Raw genomic sequence first — 19,991 nt, 5'->3', positions numbered from 1 at the left:
CTCTGCCTCTGCTCACTCACTACTCAGTGCTTTAAGTGTGCATTTGAAGAGATTTTCATTCTTATTCATCTCATCCTCTTGCAGCATTCGCGTGACAGCCGAGCTCATTTAAATAATTCACCGTGCAAATGCGAGGCATTTGCAAATTTGATATAAAATGCATGTGCGCAATAAATATTTGCCAAAATAGCTAAATTATTAACTGTTAAATTAAATTCTGTCATTTTTCTTTTCCCTGATGCTTCCTGTTGACAAAAAGGGCTTAGAAACTGTCAGAACTAAAATAAAAACCTCATCAAAATGGAGGCAACAGAACTGCAAAAAATACTAGAACTGCCCCAATCTAGTTTTTTTTTTTTTTTTTTTTTTTTTTTTGGCCAATAATAATTTTCTTTTGTGTTTCATTTGAATGAATTTGGTAATTTAGAATTTTGACTTTTTTTCTTACTTCTAAGTATGTATAGAATAATTTGTGTTAAAGGTCACTTGCAAGGGGGAAAAAAGGAATGAAAAGCTTAAACATCAAGGCATAAATCCCAAGACACAATCAAATTTTTATCAAGCTTAGAAGAAGTGGAGAATCAAGCAGTACCAGCTGACATTTTTCAATAAATATAGATATTTATTTTTCTCATCTTTTGTTGTGGGTTAATACTGAAAAAGTTCTTATGGGAGTTTTTAATTTTGATGCTTTAATGTATTGGAAGAATAAATCATCTGTGCTCCAAATGATTATTTTAATCAATTGGAGCACAATACACATTGACTCCCTGAAGGGTGAGATGCATAAATATAGAACATATATAAAAGCAAATCATTGGGGAATATCCCAGGAATGATGTTTAATAAAATGAATGTAATGAAGTCAATTCTAAATGTGAAAAATGTCGTCCTAAAAATCTGAGGATTTTCAATCATAAATATCGATTTACAGATATGAATAGATCCCAAAGTAGGTTTGTTTTTTGAGCACTTGAAAGTTGGTCATTCACAACTAAGATCAAATTTAATGTCTATGGCTGAATTTACAAAGTGCATCATTGTAAGGGACAAAAGAAAAAAACATTAAGGTAAGGTAAAAATTAAGGTGTGGTCATTTTCAGATAGACGTTATAATTTTTGACGATACGGCTTATCAAGATTAACAAGAGTGGCAAACTGAAAAATATGAGATCCAAAATGTCAAAGAAATTTGGCTGTGGAAAGTCTTCAGACATGCCTACCTATACTTCATGCCAGTCTTCACACTTTGCTCGCTGGAGGAGGGCACACTCTGAACTGAGAGTTGCCCAAGACTGCGAGCCACCATCGCCACCGCTCTGAACTTGCTGCGGGTTCCTGTGCTGGGGCTGTTGGCATTCTGACGGTTCAGCCGGTCCTCTGTGTTGCGGCTCACCCCCCCACGGTGATCTGTGCACACTAATGACACCTGCATCCTGGCTTCTGGCTAAATTAAAGTCTTCTCTTATTGAAGTCTCCTCTGAATAAGAATTGAAAAAACCCCCCCAAGGAAGCGAGCGTGAGGACTCTCCCAAGAATGTGTACTAATTGAGTCTGAAAGATGCTCCAAATCGAGGCGAACGCTGTGAGATCGTCAGTAATCCCTCCACGGTTTTTGCTCACAAAGAGTGACGGATCACTGATCAGGTGGAAATCCTGTCCCAGAAAGTCCAAACCTCTGGACTACATTGTTGCTTTTTCCTCTGAGCAGGGTTCAAGCAAAACTGCAATCTGATTTAGAAACATGAAGTCCAATTAAATGTGAAAAACAAAAACTGTTCTTCTTGATTCATTCAATAGTCCTTCTGTTTAATGTGAAGATGAAGGAAAACTGTCGCAGTCCTGCAGCTTTCTCTAAAAGAAAAATAAACAACAAAACTCTTGTAGCCAAGCCTTAAGAGTGGCAACGACTAGATCCACACAAAGAGATGATGGAGAGAATAAAACACGCCACACAATTCCAGCAGCAGGTTTTCATCTCCAAGTCCATCTTTACAGCAGCACTGACTGATGAAAATTCTTCTGATTACAGTTGCATCTCAGTAAAAAAATTAAAAAAGAAAGAAAGAAAGAAGAAGGATTCAATTCCCAGCTTTTACTGTTGCCTGGATTAAACTTACATCTGTGTGCCTTGTGGTCGGCATAAAACGGCACGGAGCGCGAGGGATGGGAGGAGAGATGGAGGGAGCGGGGGAGGGAATAGGGTGGGAGGGCTACGAGGATGAATATTCAGAGAGCCACAGCAGCGTGAGAGCACGGTAGTGAAGTCCTGCGTGTGTACAGCTCCTCTCACAGAAGAGGTAGTGCATTTCTGCACCCATCTTTGTCCATCTGTTGCCCTGCAGTGAGTTCTCATTCGGTTTATTGTGTCTGGAGAAAAAGACGGAGACCGAGTGCCTCAGTAGTCAGGACTTTGCAGTCGCTCTTGGCCCCAGAGAAGGGGACTCTCACATGGGTTTGCCCAACGGCCCGTGAAACAAATATTACGCAACTTTTGTTTGTGACAAAATGAAGGAAGAGGGATGTGTCTGAGATTATGCTCCTCTCTTTACTGGGTCTGAAACAAATTTCATGCATTCATGTATTTTGTTTGATCATAAATTAAATAATTAGGATGAAAAAAAAAACAATAAAGATCCAGAGGCTAACTTGTCAAATCAATTGTCATTGAAAATTCATTTCACGATAAGTAAATCATCCTATATGAATAGGACAACAGATGAGTCCCACTGACAGTAATATAATACTGGTGCTTATCTAAACGGGCCAGCTAGCCTGCCAAGGAGATAATTAAAAGTGATGCCATCAGGAGCAGACATGTACAGTTTAGTGAGCTCCATCAAAGGAATAGAGCAAAGGGGAGGTTGCCACCTATCGTTGAAGCTACAACCTTTTGGTTTCCTGGACTTAAATAGAACCCTGAGGGGGGAAAGGAGGTTTAATTGAAGTGAAATAGGATTTTTGTCAGACGTAGTGTGGAAAAGCAGTCTGGCGGCTCGCAATAGCTCAAAAGATCCTTTTGCAAAGCTTACCAATGGGAAAAGCTCTTGTTTCACTACGATTCATTTTGGTGGAAATATATAGATTTCTACAAAAGGTAAAATCTGCCACAAACATATAACATTAGTAATTACGTTGTTAAATAATTTAATAACAAAAGACACTTTTTATTACGTGAAAATCATAAACTGAGTCAAGCATTATAACTGCAGCTCCATTGGAGGACGATTACGCTAAAATGAAACTTAGAACAAACTTTAGCATCTATATGCAAACAGGAAATTTACAAGCACATATCTGTGTTCATCAGGTGTGTTATTGATAACAGTATGCCTCTGCCTCCATGTAAACGTTAAACTGAAGACACATGCTCTAGCCATCGATTTAGCTGAGAGGGTTCTGCTTTCCCTGGTTCTGTTAATGCGTGGGAGCCTGCGCCAGGCAGGGAACGAGGGTGTGAATTTGCAGGCGGCTACTGCAGAGATAAGATGTGTCGTTTAATTAATATGAGTGACAATTTTGTCGGCTGATGTGCTTTAACAGAAATAGAACGTGTAGTGGTTTGAACTCAGTTAAAGCGACGAAAGGAGAGCAATAAAAATACGTAAATTGTCTAGAAATAAACAAGTGATCAAGTCAAGTTCAAGCTCCTTTACAAATCAATTCACTAATAGACACATGAAGTTATGGCATATATACATTGTCAGCATATCTTATGGAAATAAATTATGAATGAGTAAAAACTAGTTCAACATTTCTATGAACATAAATTAGCACCGGTTTGACCTGTGAATTGAACTTAGAAACAGTTTTGTTAAGGGTTAACTTGCACAACAATGACTTTGATACAGTTTTAGTAATTATCTCATGATTTTAGAACAGAGCTTGTCATCTTTGGGCCTAATGCACAAATAAGAGCATTTTTAGAAATTAGCAGCAGAAAAAAGTAAAACACAGAAGGGATCAATATTCATCTTTGCAGAGTCACGACTCTTACTTTTAGGCATTTGGAGGAACCAATTTGGAGGCACTCGCTGAAACATCCGTGTCATTTCATTCAGGTCTGCTCAATACATTTACCACTGATGCCGTGGAAAACTGATCCTTCAATTTATGGTTCTTTGCTCCAGAGCCCCCAAAGAGTCGTGACTTGGGATAAGGGCATAGAGGTTGGCGGGGCCAGAGAGAAGAGCAAAGACTGGAAATATGTCAATGTCTAAACATCTAATAAAGGTAAGTGTGTTTGAAAAATCTGAGAGCTGTTTTAATGAAACACATTAGGGTTGAATCATTTTCTTACTCCATCTCAGTTATAGTTGTAGAGACAATATGATTTTATTTGCCTCCGCTAGAAATTCTGCAGATTTATTGACGAGCACTCAAATCGATTCAAGCGAACATTATGAAACAGTCAAGTAATCCATCAGCTAAATGAAGAAACTTTTATAACACATGGCTCTCTTTGGTATTTTGTTCAGTTGATTTGTTCTCGCAGCTACACAGCAAATCAACATTTACCGGTCCAGGAAAATGATTAATGAACTGCACGACACCAGATTCAACTAGGCTTCATAATTAATAAATACAAAAGAAGTCATTAACAGATTATGAAGCACATTAACAGATTATGAAGCACATGCCAACAGAGAGCAGAACAAAAATGCTCATCCCAAAGCACAAACTATGAACAGAAAAAGAAAATGAAGAGAAAACATCATCACTGAATGATGCCATGATACCTTCTCTTGAGGAAAAACACAATTTCAAGTTTACAAGTTTCCTGTGGAAAAATTTGGAAAAAAGTAATCTGAAAATTTCTTAAACTCTTTTATTTCTTTGACAAAAATAAAATACTTTGCCCTGGATGAATTGCCGGTCTGTTCAATCTTTCATCTACGACTATTTCCTTTCTTTAGGTCCCTTCAAAATATTCATACAGAACCACTGGTCTAGACAAAACAAACTCATATTTTATTTTTTTAGATGCAGGATAAAATAAAAAAAATCTGATGTTTATATGCTTATATACTTTGTATTTATGTCAAAGTCTTTCTCATATGAATATTGTTCTTTTCAACATCAAAAAAACCGATCATATATTTTCCTTTTGGATAATAAAACCTCAAACTCTTCATAAAGTCTTAAATTTTAATCAACTTCATTGTTATTTTGAAAGAATACTTCATTTTCCTTTTCCTAAAACTTTTTCTTTTCATAGAATCAATATTAACAGAAAAGAGAAAATAATGTAATAATTTGTAGAATTCAATAAATTTAAGTTGTTTGTCCTTGTTTATTTCATCTTTGATACCATTATTCTGTAATAGCTTCACATTTTTCTCAAAACCTTTCACTTTCAAAAACATAATAGAGAGTCAAGGCCACGTTTCCTTACAACCAACCCAGAATCGAAGTCAATTTTCTCAAATGCTGACTTTTATTATCCTCTCCATTTTTTACCCAACGGTGTAGCAGGGATTTATTTTCTCAGCAGTTGTACTGAACAAATGCTGGCCTAAGCTTCAAGCCGTTTTGTGCTCATTCTTTAAAATATGTCAGTGAACACAGGTGACACATGCTGCACAACAGTCAATAAAACAGTTTTATTTTTCATAAACACCCCATCCTGTTACGTCCAATAAATAACCTCATTAGCGAGTTAGTAAATCTTCTCCCACCTATGAGCCAGGATCATTGTCTCTTCTCTGATCAAATGTCTGACATCTAGTTATCTAAAAATCTACTGATCCTTTAAAATCCCTCAGACTTTTCTTTTAGTGTGAGTGTTGAGGCCTGATAGGATTCCTTCATCTGTTTCTATCTGTAGGGGGTTGAGATGAGGGAAAAACAGAACATTTGCAGCAAATCTTTTTCCCTGTTCAGATCTGAAGTCAAGTAAAATCAATTGTAATGAAAAATACTCTTTTGGGGAGTTTACAGACCAACACAAAGATGAAAAACACAAACAGAAAATACATAAAAAGCATTGCAGTGGAGAAACATCAGTTTTTGATACATTTTCCTTTTTACCCCTGCTGAAGACAAAAAGGTGCAAAGTTTCTGAACATCTAGTCACTACTAAAGTCTAAAGTATTGGTTTCTCCTTGCAGGACCGGTCAGGAAAAGGCTCAAGCCATCAATGATACCGAGCCATAATGAGGCCCCGAGAGTTGTTCTGGTTGTACAGAACTTTCAGCTCAATACAAGTGACCTCTGCCACACCGCCTACGTACTGCAGCTTGGAAACACATCCGAAGAGTGGAGAAGACTACTGCTTTAATCAAAGGCTCCTGAGAGACTCCACTGCACACAGAACTACTGCTAGGTACAGTCATGAAAATTCATCTTGCACCACAACTGCAGCATTAGCTCCTAAAATAGGAATTCAATATAGAGAACAATCCAAATAATGTCGTGACTTTCTGAAAGGCAAGGACTTTTAAATTTGACATTGGTTAACAGAGTATGTGCCAAAAAGACAGAGTCTCTATACCTCATTCTAGTTGGGTCAGGCAGTGTTAGCATTGTGAGGCTAACACTGCCTGAGTTAACGAATGCTACATTTACTCCACCAGGAGGAACAATGTTGTAGTTTCTGATGGCATTTTTCTCCACAGTCATCCTTGGATCGATCCAAAAATTTCAGAGTTTGTTCTTCTTAGGTCATTTCAAAGTATACATTTTGTTAAAAAAAAGAGATGTCCTGTTTGGTGTAAATATTTTATTTTGTTGTGGTCTTAGACTCACTGGAAGGTACACCATCAAAATCTGACATATCTGACAAAATATATGGATCGACCAGAAAAAAAAACAGTATGAAGCTGCCACTACCACGTTTGACTGAGGGTCTGGTGATCTTTTAGAGATGCTATTGCTATTTTTGTGCCAAACATAAGTTTTGAAAATGTGGGAATTTGGGGAGATTTCAGCCAACCTCTGATATTTTCAACTAAAGAAAAACGTTTTTTTTTTTTGTTTGTTTTTTTTGTGACACTTGTCTTTATGACAGACAAAAGGGGGGGGGGAGAAACCCAGCAGATTATTGCCACATTTAGAAAGCAAAAAGTTCTTGTATGAAATTCCTGTCAAGTTTAATCATTGTGCCATGATACATATAGTAGCGTAGATGTTTTTGCACCCTTCTCCTGACTGTTATGTTGGTAAAAGTATATCATTTGGATCCACTGCTAACAAGCAAATACCTGGAAGCACCAATTCATTACATAATGTTAAGATTTATAAGAAAAATATTGCACGTTCAAATTTATTAAGTCTGAACTGAGCTAACAGAATAGTGAAACTGGACTCAAGAGGGCTTCAGCAGCGCATTAAAATAATCACGATAGTTTGAAGTTTAATTGAGTTTTTCAGGATTTTTAATACAAAAAAGGGGATTTGTTTATATCACAAAAACCTGGCTTTTTAACAGACTTCTTATGTTTGTCTTACTTTTGATCATTAATTCACATAACTTCCTTTAAGTGTAATTAGGCCTCTTCCTTTGTACAAATGTAAATGTTAACTACTGTTAAATTTGCAGACCACAAAAAATGGTCATAGCTGCCTCATATATAACTGTCACCCAGCTGTCCAATAGCTATTTAAATACCATTTACTGAGAGTTCGGCTCACCAGCATTTGTGAGGATTTGAGTAACTCGCTTCAAAAAATAGCATGCTTGAGATGCTGCAGTGGTGTTCAGGCAGAGGAGGGTGTGGGTGCATGAGTGGGTGAAGGGGCTTAACTGAGTTAACGGCAAGAGAATTAAGGTCAGACAGACTGACAGTGTTGATCGACGGACGGGGTAATGTTTGTTTTTATGCATCTGCAGGCTTCATCTAAGCAGTCCTTAGGGTTGACAGCACCCTCACTCACAGGAATCTAATTATTGCAGGACAAAAATATGTTTTATTTGTCTGTTTATATTTTTAAGTTATTTATTAAAATCCAGAAATTTAAAATATTTCATTATTGACCATACATTTCAAAATTTCAATGGTAATGTGTCAAAATGTCCCTGTTAGCCTGTCTATTATCCAATGGATTGTATAAAACTTAGAAATAGGTAACAAACTCTTCCTCAGAGCTTCTGAGACACTGACAGATTTCTGATAAATTTCATATCAACTCATTCATGTAGTTTTTAATGTTTGTCTTCTTGGTGTTTCTGTGTTTGCTCGTGACTCATTATGTGGTACATAGACAAAAATTGCATTGTTTGGTTTTCTTATATTGAACATGTGAATGTGTTTAAGTCTAAGATTTTAAATAATAATAAAAAAAAACATCCTAAATCTCTTCCGTAATCATTTAATATTTAATAAATTCCTTCCTGGAAATTAAAATGAGTCATTCTTAAATTAGATTTTCTTTCAGCAGTAATGAGACTGACTTATGAACTCTAATAAAATTCAGCTGAGGTTAATATTGCCAGAAAGTCAACCAATACAACCCTAGTAATTGTAATCTGGAGGAGAAGGATTGGGGCTTAAATAATCCCATAAATGTTGAAAATTAAGTGCAGCTCTTTAATTACTCTGGGAATTCCTGAGGAAACAGTAGTGGGGAGAGTCTCAGGTCACATCTGTTGAGAGTGAGCGTTGCAACTCTTTACTCTCCAGTGAGCATGACAGATTCCCTGCAGACAGCCGGGCTCAGGAGGAGCGGGCTCTTCAGATGTCCCCACTGATGCATCCAACAGAGCAAGAGAGCTGAGGCAATCAAATACAAGTAGAATAGGAAACCCCTACCCTTATGTAATAAGATCCTGATGATGCTTTCTGTATTGAGATTAGTACATTCCTTCATTTTTGATGTGAAATTACAGGGACTTTTGCATAAGCAAAAGTGGTGAAGTACAGAAATAAATTTATACTTTTAGATCGTGATTTGAACAACAAAGTATGCTTAAGTCACACAGGCCTGATTTGCACGGCCGCAGGGTGAACACTCACTAATCTGAAGAGGAAGAAAAAGGAAGAATGAGAGGAGGAGAAAGAATAATGTGTCCTGTTCAAAGCGAACTCTCCCGCCTGCCTGTGTGCATTTGTCAAAGCAAAGGGAAATATTCGCACAGAGTTTCTCTGCAAGGCACAAGTGTTTTCCATCACACGGAGCACCCCAGAGGAAAGATGAGGCGACCCAATATGCCGTGACCAGAGATGTGGGAATCAAACTTTATATAATCTCACATAAGATATTTTACAGTGACTTATTTAATCTACACTCACCTGAGTTAAACTGATTCTATCACACAAAAGGTTCTGATTTATTCAGAGTTGCAGAATGATCTCTTCTAGCAGAGCACAGAAACAAGGCAGCTTGTTTAGATGAGACTAAATCACAGTTTCTCAACGGTATGCAAGGGAAAAACCCTGACGAAAAGCACAATAAAAATAAACATTCCGTATAGATTTATTGGACGCAATCACTCTGACACAATGTGAAATAGTCCCGGGTTTTTATCACAACAGCACCTGTGTTAAAATGAAGACCCAGTTTAGCTGCAATTCTGGAAGACCAGTCAACTGTGAAACTGAAAATAATTTCCCTCTGCATTAAATGTGCAGCACTCACAAAACCACAGAAAACTCTGAAAAGCCTCAGAGGGATTCCTTTAGATAAGAAACACTTCAGTTAAGTACTATTTAATTGCACAACCTCAGAAACATGAGTAAAACATTTAAGTTGCACTTGTAAGTAGAGGAGTTACATTTGTAACTCTTCTACTATACTGTAGTTTAGAGGACATTTAACACTAATGCAGCATATTAAGTACAATAAAAAGCTCATTTAGTATGGAAAAAGAGTAAGTTTTAAACATAATGCTCAGAGTGAAATTTTTGCATCTACAAGGCTTCTGGAAACAAATAAGGCAAATACCGCAGCCTCTTTCAGGCATGTTTTCCATTATTTAGAAGGCAACAGCACATGTTGGGCTGATGCAATCAGACTCGCTCAGACCCAGAAACATTTAGTCATTCCTTTAAAACTTGTTGGAAAATAAAAATAAAAAGATCAGACGAGCTGCGCACAGGATTTAGTATTGTTTCAGATCGTTAAAGCCAAATTACAAACACAAATGTGAAATTCTCAGCAAAACGTACAAGAGAAAAATGTCGAACAGCTGCAGGCTGTTCATCTTCCTGTTCCTGATCAATAAGTTAAGCATTTTCCACTACTGAGGATCTCAAGACCCTGACATGTAAGGCGTACCATCACGGCAGCAAAATCAGATTAGGTGAAGGGTAAGGGAATTTTTAAATGTCTGCTATGAATAGCAAACATAGCACAAAGATTCCCTCGGATATTTGTAGCCCTTTAGTATAAAAGAGTAATGTAAAATAAAAATAAAAAAATGTCTAAAACTTTCTAATGCCCTTAATATTAAGTTCTGAAAAAGGGCTTTATAACAAGAAGGCACAATTATAGAATAGGAAATAGGAGATAACATATTTCCAGATGTTTTGTTACCTTTAATAACAATCTGTTTGAATCAGCAATGGAAAAGTGCAGCTGATTCAGTTCTTATGGAAGTACTGTCACATAGTGTTGTCAAATTACAACCACAAACATCAATTTATTTCACTGAAGATAAAAGACACAAATTACAGCATAAACATATGCATAGTGTATACATAACTGTATGTACTACATAAGTGATGGATGGTTTTCCAAGCTAAAATCTGAAAGGTGTGGTGCGCATTTGGGTTTAGCGTCTTCCCTTTGATACCATACTCATAAATAAAATCCAGAGCAATGAACTGTCATAATAAGCCACTATATCAGTAGATTTAGTCCATCTATCAATTAAACTGAGTGTAAACAGCAGCTCTTTTGTGAAGGCCTCAGAGTTTTGTTTGAGATCTTTAATGAACAAACATTTGATGATAAGATGAGTTCAAACCAAACACAGAGCAATCCTGGAAGAAAAACAAGGTCCCAAAAAACTTGAATTGGTGTCAAAGTTCATCTTCCAACAAGCTACCATTAAGCATGCAACCAGAGCTACAATGAGATGATTTGGACCAAAGCATGTCTATGTTCACAGGAACTCTCCTTCCACCAAAAAGAAGAACTGTAAAGTGTGTAATTTAGAAAAATTTGAAAAAAGTAAAAAGGTTTCATATGTTTTCACAAAGCACTAAGTGTCATTACAATGGAAGGGTTGTTTTGTGAAGAACCAAAAACTGTGTAAGTCACTTCAGGTGAGAACTATTCTTTTATTCAGGATTTGAACAAAAATTCTTTTTATGAATTAATTATAACTTTAGAGACATTTAAGAGGCTGCAGGAACTGACGCAATCACAAATCACTTCTGTGCCACTCTCATCTGATCCAAGGCAGAAATATATGCACAAGTTAAAGTCAAACATCTTAAAAAAAAAAAAACTCCAGCAATAATTTCAGTTAGAAAATTTGGTTAGTAGCTTAAGCTGCCAAATAAGACTGTTTACATGGAAATGCAATGAGCTGGATTGTATAATCTCTGGTATTTCCACCTCTTGTGCCCACGCCACGGTTCTGACTAGAACATTTTGACAAGCTGTCAGACCAGGCCAATCAGAGTCAGCTCTAAGAGCAACTGGAGACGTCACCACTGAAACACCAAATCCATATCACTCCAGACGCCTTAGCATCACCATCAGATGACAGTGCTGGGCTCATCAAAGATCCAGGGTGTGAAGGCAGATAACTTGTGGATGTACAGGTTGAGCTACTGAGGCCTTGTGCAAAACAAAAGTATTGTGATTTTCATGGTTGGAAAATCCCTCAGGTTTGAACGAGTTAACATGCAACCCTGATCGGCTGTATCCAGCTGCAGCTGGAGAGACGAGCTGGCTGCTAAATTTAGCTCACGAGTAGGGGATTGCCTGCAGAGCAACGTCACAGTAGCCCAGAAAGAAGCACAGATCTACTAATAATAATAACTTGAAGGGCCCCAAAGCATAAAAAACATAAAAGTAATAACATTTAAATGATACTCCAAAGCAACGGCACATAGTAGCAGTAGCATTTCCACACAATCCCATTTTATGATTGGTGGTACTTTAAACAGCTTTACTCATTTCCTGCCCTGCTTTCAATAAAAAACTATGCTGATGTGAAACTGAAAAAAAAACAGAACAGTAATTTGACCGAATTTTGTGTAGTGTAGGAGTGCAAAGACTGATGCTCTCAATGACAGCATTATATCATTAAAAGCGGTGGGAGACACTTGAATGATTTACACATGGCTGTTTAGCTGCTTCACTGGAGCAGTTGCACCACCCAGTGGAAAAGATCAGTTATTGCATCCTTACAGGCAATTCTTTCAGTGTAGGGTTGGTAAAACAAAATAAAATACCCAAATATTTTGACTACAGAATACCTTGAATAAAGAAAAATTCTGAAAGCATAAGTGGGATTATAAAAACTTATGTTAATTATGCAGGTGGCAAGCTGAAATAAATTCATTGTTTATGGAAATGGAAATGTTGTGAAAAAGTATTTGCTTCCTTACAGATTTGTTTTCTATGTTGTGTATTCAGTTTTATGATGTTGTCTCATCATGAAACAAAGTTTGACATCAGACAAGTAAAACTGTACAAATCCAAATTATGTTTTCATTTAATAAAGAAAAAAGCAATCAAAAGATCAACCCATACATATTTTTATTTTATTGATTGTTCTTTTATGTGATTTGGATTTCGGGTCTAAATCACCATCCTCCTTTAATCCTTATTTAATCCAGGCCTTATTGATGCCTGACTTGTAGAATAAAGAAATTACCTAAATATAACCTGTCTGTCTGACTATATTACCTCAAGAAGTGACACACAATGTACCAAGGTAAAACAACTGAAGAACAGAAACATTCACTGAGATCTATCAGTCTGGGTTATTGTAAGTAAAGTTTGGCACTGCAGTGAGCCACAGTGAGGGTCACTATCCAGAAATAGAAAAAACATAGATAAATAATGAACCTTTTCAAGAGTGTTCAACATCAGTCACAATGAAAACTCAGTCAGAACGTCACAAATAATCCGGGAGCAAAATCTAAAGCCTTGGAGGTAAAACTAACAAGCTAAAAAAAAAAAAAACCATTTAAAAAACTGTCTGTCATGCTACTGGATAGTGATTCAAAAGTGCAAAAGTCATTTCATCTCCCAACTTACATTCAATTAAGATAAAGTCAATAAAGTTTTGAATAAATGTATCCTAAAGCCTTATTGGTCAGTTGGTAACTTCCAGCGTTTGTCATTCTTCAACTTTATGCAGATTTGTAAATGCTGCTTGTGCTTGAAGCTGTTATTGATACTTCCAACTATTTAAAAAACAAATAGTAGCATAAGCAAAGCTGTGTTGGAGTTCAACACAAACCACCAAAACAACAAATTTGTTTTGACATTTATTAAGTCCACCTTGTTAGTTCATATTCTGTCACACCTTTTTCAGCATCGCCACAAGTCAAACCCATTACTGAAAAACACCAGAACTAGAGTGAAGTCTGAAAACTAGAAACATAAACTGGATGTATTTATTGCCATAGTCACAACAATGAGTATTATCAAAATATCACACGAGTTACCTCACTGATGTACAGCTTTATGAAGTCCTATCAAAATCCACAACTGTCTGATCTCAGACAAGCAAAAACCCAGATATGAGAAACACAGAGCAGCTAAATATGTTGGATAAAGACAAACAAAAAAAAAAAAAACCAAAAAACTGCCGACACAATTACTGATTTTTGAGAATGTAAAAATGTTTCTGACTTCAATAAACAATGTTTCAAGTCAGGCTGATATTTCTGCATGAATATATTGACATTAAACATCTGAAAAGCATAAATTTGTGCTCTTTGACAATAAACACTGGTGAATTTTGACCCTCAAGTTTTTGTCTGTAACTTTCTACCCCCCACGGCTACTCTCATTAAAAAGAGTTTGACACCTCTGACCTGAATGGATGTCATTACTACGCCCATTAGCATTAAGTCATTCTATACTGCCTCAGTCCTCCTAATAGAGCAGGAGACACGAAGCTTCCGGTCTCGGTGAACTCAAGTCGTCTCCTTTATCTCCTCCCCGGCACTTTCTAAATGTATTGCTGTTCCCAGGAAGTTGAAATATAATGGACGCACAGTAATAATAAAACAATTACAGAAGGTTGAAATAGGTTTGAACAAAAAAATGCTTATCCTGTCTAATGTAACATCAATAAACTTAAAATATTATTGCTACTCTTTGCTAAAGAAACCAGGAGCCTCTAAAAAACTATGCATTTTTCTCAACGGAGATACATTTGTGTAGATATTTGTGCTAAAATACTTGCACGCAGAGCCATTAGTGATCATGAGCATATGAAACAACACACTTCAGCCAGGGCATGTTTGAAACTGTGGTTAAAGTAAATGGAAGCGAGCGTCTCTTCCTGACCACACAGCTGAAATAATGATGAGGCTGAGTCAGAGGTGCCATGTACTTGCTGACCAGGTTGCAGTCCTAATTACAGAAGCGAGGATGATTGCAGTACAAGGCATCCTGGCAAGAGGTCCTTTCTCAGATCAGCTGACTGGTAAGAGATACTTTGAGTTCATTAAGCACAACAGAAACGAACAAAAATCACAAATGATTATCTAGAGACTTGGAGAAGTTTCTAAGCAGAGCAGAAAACTGTTCATGGGCCAGCGAGTGGCCTTTACACAACTGCAAGAAAACTACAGGCCCCTATATGAGACGCATCCTGAAGGCGACAGCAACACTGAGTAAGATCTGCCAGCTGTACCACTGTTCTAGTCGCTGGTCTGAGTGAAAAGCAACAGCAGCTGAGCCTTTGTGTGATGGAAACGATCCATGTCCACAACAATAACAACATCAGTTAAACAGGCCGGTCATCAGCCAACACAGCAGATGCTCTGCCTGACGCTCAGTCAGGTCAACAGCCCAGAAAGAAAGACAGCTTCTTGACCATCTTGATATCAGTATTTTAAATCATGCCCACATAATAGCTTATAAATATTTGAAATAGAAGTAGGGGAAGAAATATATAGAAACTTACAAATTAAAGTTTTACACCACATTTGAATTTGGCATTCAGACCCATTTGAAAAGTTTTCACTGCGATACTTTAGACAACATATTAAAGTTTGTGTGTAAAACATTACTTGTTACAGATTAGTTATCAGAGTCTTGCATACATGCATGTTACATATTCAGTGTCATACTTAAGTTTTTAAGTCATTTCTTTCTGGTTATACAGTGCAAGACGAGGTCATATATAATGGGAATATCAAATCAATTATCAAATAAGCATTTAGCATTTGATCATTTAAGTAAAATTAAGATTAATTAATTAACTTAAAATTAATTAAAATACAAAATTTTGACAGTCCATTATAAAATAATGATAAAAAAACTATCTATAGTTGGTCTCACCTATCAAAAAAAACAGAAAATTAATTTGTGATAAGCCATAACACAAGACTATGCAAGAAATAATTAGAAATGCTTTCAACGTATAATAACTACAACTTTAGAAATTATTCATATTAAAAGGAGAATAATTACTAATTGTTCAATCAATTTACAATAATTTTTAGGATAAATGTTACATTTATTTGTTTATTTGATTTATCAAAAATTTTCTGAAAATGATCACATATACAAATACTTATGTAAAGACGATATGAGTTGTGGAAGTGCTGACTATTTTTAAACATTTTAATTATAATGCAGTATACTGGACTCACCAGTCTGGAACATATTTAAAAATTCTACATTTTGTTTGACATTTTATTCTAGTTTTCAAATAATTCTTATCTAGTTTACATAGCTTAGCCTTTCCTGGAGTGATTGCTCCAGGAAACTCTTAGGAACCTTAGAAGTAGTTAACTATGAAAATATATGACTTAATATTATATTTATATATGTAACTAAAGGGGATAAGTGTTTGCCTGGAAGAAATCTCTAAATATTGGGTGGTAAAGCACATATTAACAAAGAAGAAAGACTGTGTGATGAAGGGGAGAAAAAGAATTTACGGGGCCAGGTAAATCCTTACGGGGCGATCTGTCCTTCCCATGCAGTTGAGCAAATATGCCACCGACCTAGATGATGAAAATAAAACCTGGGGAACGAGTACCTCTGCATGTGAGTGGTCTGACCAGAGGAAACAGCACAGCTAAGGTGATATTACCAAGAATAAGTTGATGAATAAACAGTTACTTCCGCTTCAGTTCAAAAATAATTACTGGAAAATAAATCAACAAGTCTGAGTTGAATGGGAAATATCCACAAAGTCACACTAAAAACTGCCCACGCCTGTTCAGGAGACCCCCTCAGGCTGAGATCTCTTCAACCATAACCCCGTTGTCCCTGTTCTGATCCACAGAGCATCTTGAGCCCGGTCCCACTCTGCCTCTCTCTTACCTGTACTTCATGCCTGTCTGAAAAGACACACACTCCTCCAGCGCTATGCCATTCATCTTCAGAAAGTCTTCCATGTTCTTAATCTGAGCGGCGATCCTCTGCTCCCGCAGCCTCTGCAGCTCCACCTGGTCGGTGGGCCGGGCCGGCGGCTGGTTGAGCCCCTGGTCTGAGTGGTAGCGGTTGATCCCGCTCCGGATGCTGTCGCTGAAGGACATAGACAACATCTTGCCGCTGCCGCTGCTGCTGCTCTTCCGAACACCGCTGCTTGGAGCTGGCGGTTTGGGGATCTGAGGATTTTCAGGAGGACAATGACTGGACTTGAGCCTGACGGGGACCCCCCGGGGGCCACCAGCATACCCTCCTGAAAACATGCTCCCTCCTCCTCTCTCGCCACTTTGTCGGGATGCTGGGTTGACCCGTGCAGTGAAAAGTAAAGTAGTGACATGGATAAAGCGAGGAGCTGGCAGGGGACAGTCACCTCCTTAAATAGCACCTGCTCCCATGTTTAAAAAAAAAAAAAAAAAGCTCTCCTGCTTGGGGCAGCACACGGCCATGCATCCTGTAATCAGAGTCGCGCAACAAAGCCCAGCAACACCCTCCCCTTACAGGTACGCATTGGCAGGGTTACACTGAGAGGGAGCATCCAGGTGACCGACTTGCTGGTGATTAAAGAGTAGGACGAAAAAAGGACACATGCTGACTGCAAAGGAGCGGCATTCAAACATGCACCGGGCAAAATGAGGGCCACATTCCTGCTACCATTTCTGATTTTGGATTCAAATTACAAAATTCTCCAAGAATCCACAATGACAGTTTTTAAGAGGTCTCCACGCACCAAAACAACATCAATCGATGCACCAAACAAACATATACAGGCTTATAGAGAAAAAATATTTCAATCTTTCAATTTAAAATAAATCCACTATGTCTGCCAACTTTGATGATTATGGTTTAAAGTTAACGAGCAACCAAAATTTTGTTTCTCAGAAAATTTTACAACATCAAACCAATAAAATTAACCATGTTATGCTATCACAACCACACTGGCTCATGCTGACACTCACACCATGTATGAACAAGATAATACACAAAAGGTAGTTGATAAAGAAGCTGCAGTTCACAGACTTGTATCCAAGCATAGAATTTAGTGGAAGGAAAAACTATGGCAGAAAAGAAGCAAACAAGCCATGACTATGGAGGACAAAGGCAACAACGGTCACTGAGTGAAGCAACTCCTGAATTAGAGATAACATCAGAAGTGTCTTACCTAGGATAAGACAAAAAATGGCTAGGTTTTGGCTTGGTAATTCAAAGTCATCTATTTAGATCAAAGAAAATGTTACATTTCACTTGAAAATCAGGATCTGAGCATCTGGAGGGAGAAGTGAAGAAGTACATAATCCAAACTGCTCAAAGTCCAGTGTGAACTTTCCACAGGTGGAGATATTCTGGGGAGTTGTCATCTGCTGCTGGTGGTCCACTGAGGTTTATCAAGTCTACAGTCAGTACTGCTGTCAACCAGGTCATTTCAGGGCTCTTTATGCTTCTCTCTGCTGACAAGTTCTTATGAAGATGCTGATTTAATTTTTCAGCAGAACTTGGCATCCGTGGGACCAAAACTTGCTTTCTTGACCATTGTATCATGGTCCATTAAAGCAACCTTCATCTCTGCAGAGCTACACAATTGTCACGTTCTTCACTAACAGTTATTTTTATTGGTCTAATGTCATATTTACATGTTCTCAGAGGCGTAATTTTTGATTTTCATTAAGTGTAAAGTCATAACCATCAAAATTACACAAAATCAACCCTTGAAATCAACCACTCTGTGCGTAACAGAACAATATAATCTACATCGTTAAAGCCATTCCCTGATTCCCTCCATAATTTGCCTCTAAAAACAGTATTTGCCTGAAGTCAATCAACAGAGGGCAGCACTGTGTTTGCTTCACAATAAATGTGAAGCACAATACCAAATCCACCAGAAAGCACTGACAACAAAACCTCTGCTTCAGTAGAGGTGGGGTATCATAATGAACAATAACAGTACAGTCATACACTATTATTATGAATGATTATACATATAATGATGTACTGTCAGAAAACAGTCAAAAACATTCAAGCATTCATTTACAGCATGTAAATGATACAAAATGTTTTGTTTCTTCAAATTATACTAGAGAGTAATATGCTTTTAAGTAAGTAAAATAATTTCAATTTAAACAAAAAAAACGACTTAAAAACATGCAAACTTTCTTTTTGTTATATATTCTGCAAGATAATCTCTATAATAAAAACAAACCATCTGATCCTAATTGGGACCACAGTCAGGTTTCAATAACTAGTCAAAAATGTAAGGTTATAATGAATAATATCTTCAAATTAACTGCAGTGCTGCTTTGAAGTGTACAGCGTCTTAAACTCCAGACCATATTGATCCTTTGAATGCCTGGTAACAAAAAATGCTAAATGGAAAGCACTTTCTCTGCTTTGAGGCAATGATCTCACATCAGTGAGGCTGAATGTAAAATCCTGTTTAAAACTAGGATTTTAATCTTTAAAACACAAAATTAAATTCCTGATTAGTCATTAAGCTTGTTACTTAAACTGGCAAGAAAAACAATTCTGCTGTTTTTAATCTTCCAACAAGATAAAATGTTTGTTTCGTCAATGACTCTATCCTGTTATCACAAAGTCGGTCAGAAAAGTTCTCTTTTTTCTTTCTTCATAAACTGGTTTTGCATGAATCAAGCAGAAGGTATAAAATCAGGAGACTTCAGGCTTGGCTGCATGCAGGCCACAAACACAGAAAATAACTTTTTACACAAAAGCAGACACGCGAACGATCGCACTCGACACACTGGCAGAGCGCAACCCTTTCCTCAAACTCACCCGATTTCTTGAAGGCCGGCTCATGAGCGAGACCGTCGGATGTCAGTTTGCCTTTATAAACTCAGACTGCAGACAGGCATGAAGCAGGTCCACCCAAACTGGGTGTGTCTTACTAGGAAACGTCTAAACCAATTAGTGAATCACAGAGTGCTTCCCTCCTCACTACTGTGGCCATACTCTACCACCAGCACAGACTCCTCTCCTCCTGTTCCTCCTCCACCGCCTCCCTGTGAGATCTCATGCAAGAAATCCATTTGTGGCGTTTAGTGGTCCGCCTTGTTTCTGCCAACCGCAGCAAATAATATCAGCCCTGAATTATTCACTAAAGCTTTTTGCACTAAAAGCCTCTGATTGTTGTTCCACAGGAAAGAATGGAGGGAGCTGGACAGTAATGAGTCGGTAGTGCAGTGTGCATATAGGGAGCACAAACACACAGACTCTTGCAAATACATCCAGCATGTATACAGATATAGACAAACCACCAGACCATGAAGCAAAGAATGATGTAAACCACACATGTGGAGATTGGTATTAAGATTACAGCATGCTGTGATATAATAAGAATCCCACACAGAAGTAATTCAGGTTCACCAGCAGTACTTGTTTTACTATAAGGATTTTCATATAACTAGTGCAGTACAGTAATACTTTAGGGGTGTATGGTTTCATTTATATTCATAAAGTAA

The 19,991-nt window shown here is 37.5% G+C and overlaps 1 protein-coding gene across 12 annotated transcripts in view; it reads right to left on the bottom strand.

Moving 5' to 3' along the window:
• kcnab2a (potassium voltage-gated channel subfamily A regulatory beta subunit 2a) overlaps positions 1–19,991 on the bottom strand; it is an 84,088-nt gene that overhangs the window by 31,478 nt on the left and 32,619 nt on the right. The window contains exons 1-2 of one of the 12 annotated variants that reach the window (XM_055022488.1): positions 19,306–19,469; positions 16,414–16,700 (exon numbers count right to left, since the gene is read on the bottom strand). The exons of 5 other annotated variants lie outside the window; for them this stretch is intronic. In XM_055022488.1, the coding sequence (XP_054878463.1) occupies positions 16,414–16,700; positions 19,306–19,329 (311 nt within the window). In that variant the 5' untranslated portion in view covers positions 19,330–19,469. Of the gene's footprint in view, positions 1–1,223; positions 2,328–16,413; positions 16,951–19,305; positions 19,470–19,991 lie in introns of those variants that run through there. 6 more of the 12 variants (XM_055022530.1, XM_055022536.1, XM_055022480.1 and 3 more) reach the window with 6 other exon arrangements.

Source organism: Poeciliopsis prolifica, unplaced genomic scaffold, assembly GCF_027474105.1.
Source record: "Poeciliopsis prolifica strain line A6 unplaced genomic scaffold, Auburn_PproV2 SCAFFOLD003, whole genome shotgun sequence".
NCBI classification, from domain to species: domain Eukaryota; kingdom Metazoa; phylum Chordata; class Actinopteri; order Cyprinodontiformes; family Poeciliidae; genus Poeciliopsis; species Poeciliopsis prolifica.
This window is presented reverse-complemented; position numbering and strand designations above follow the sequence as displayed.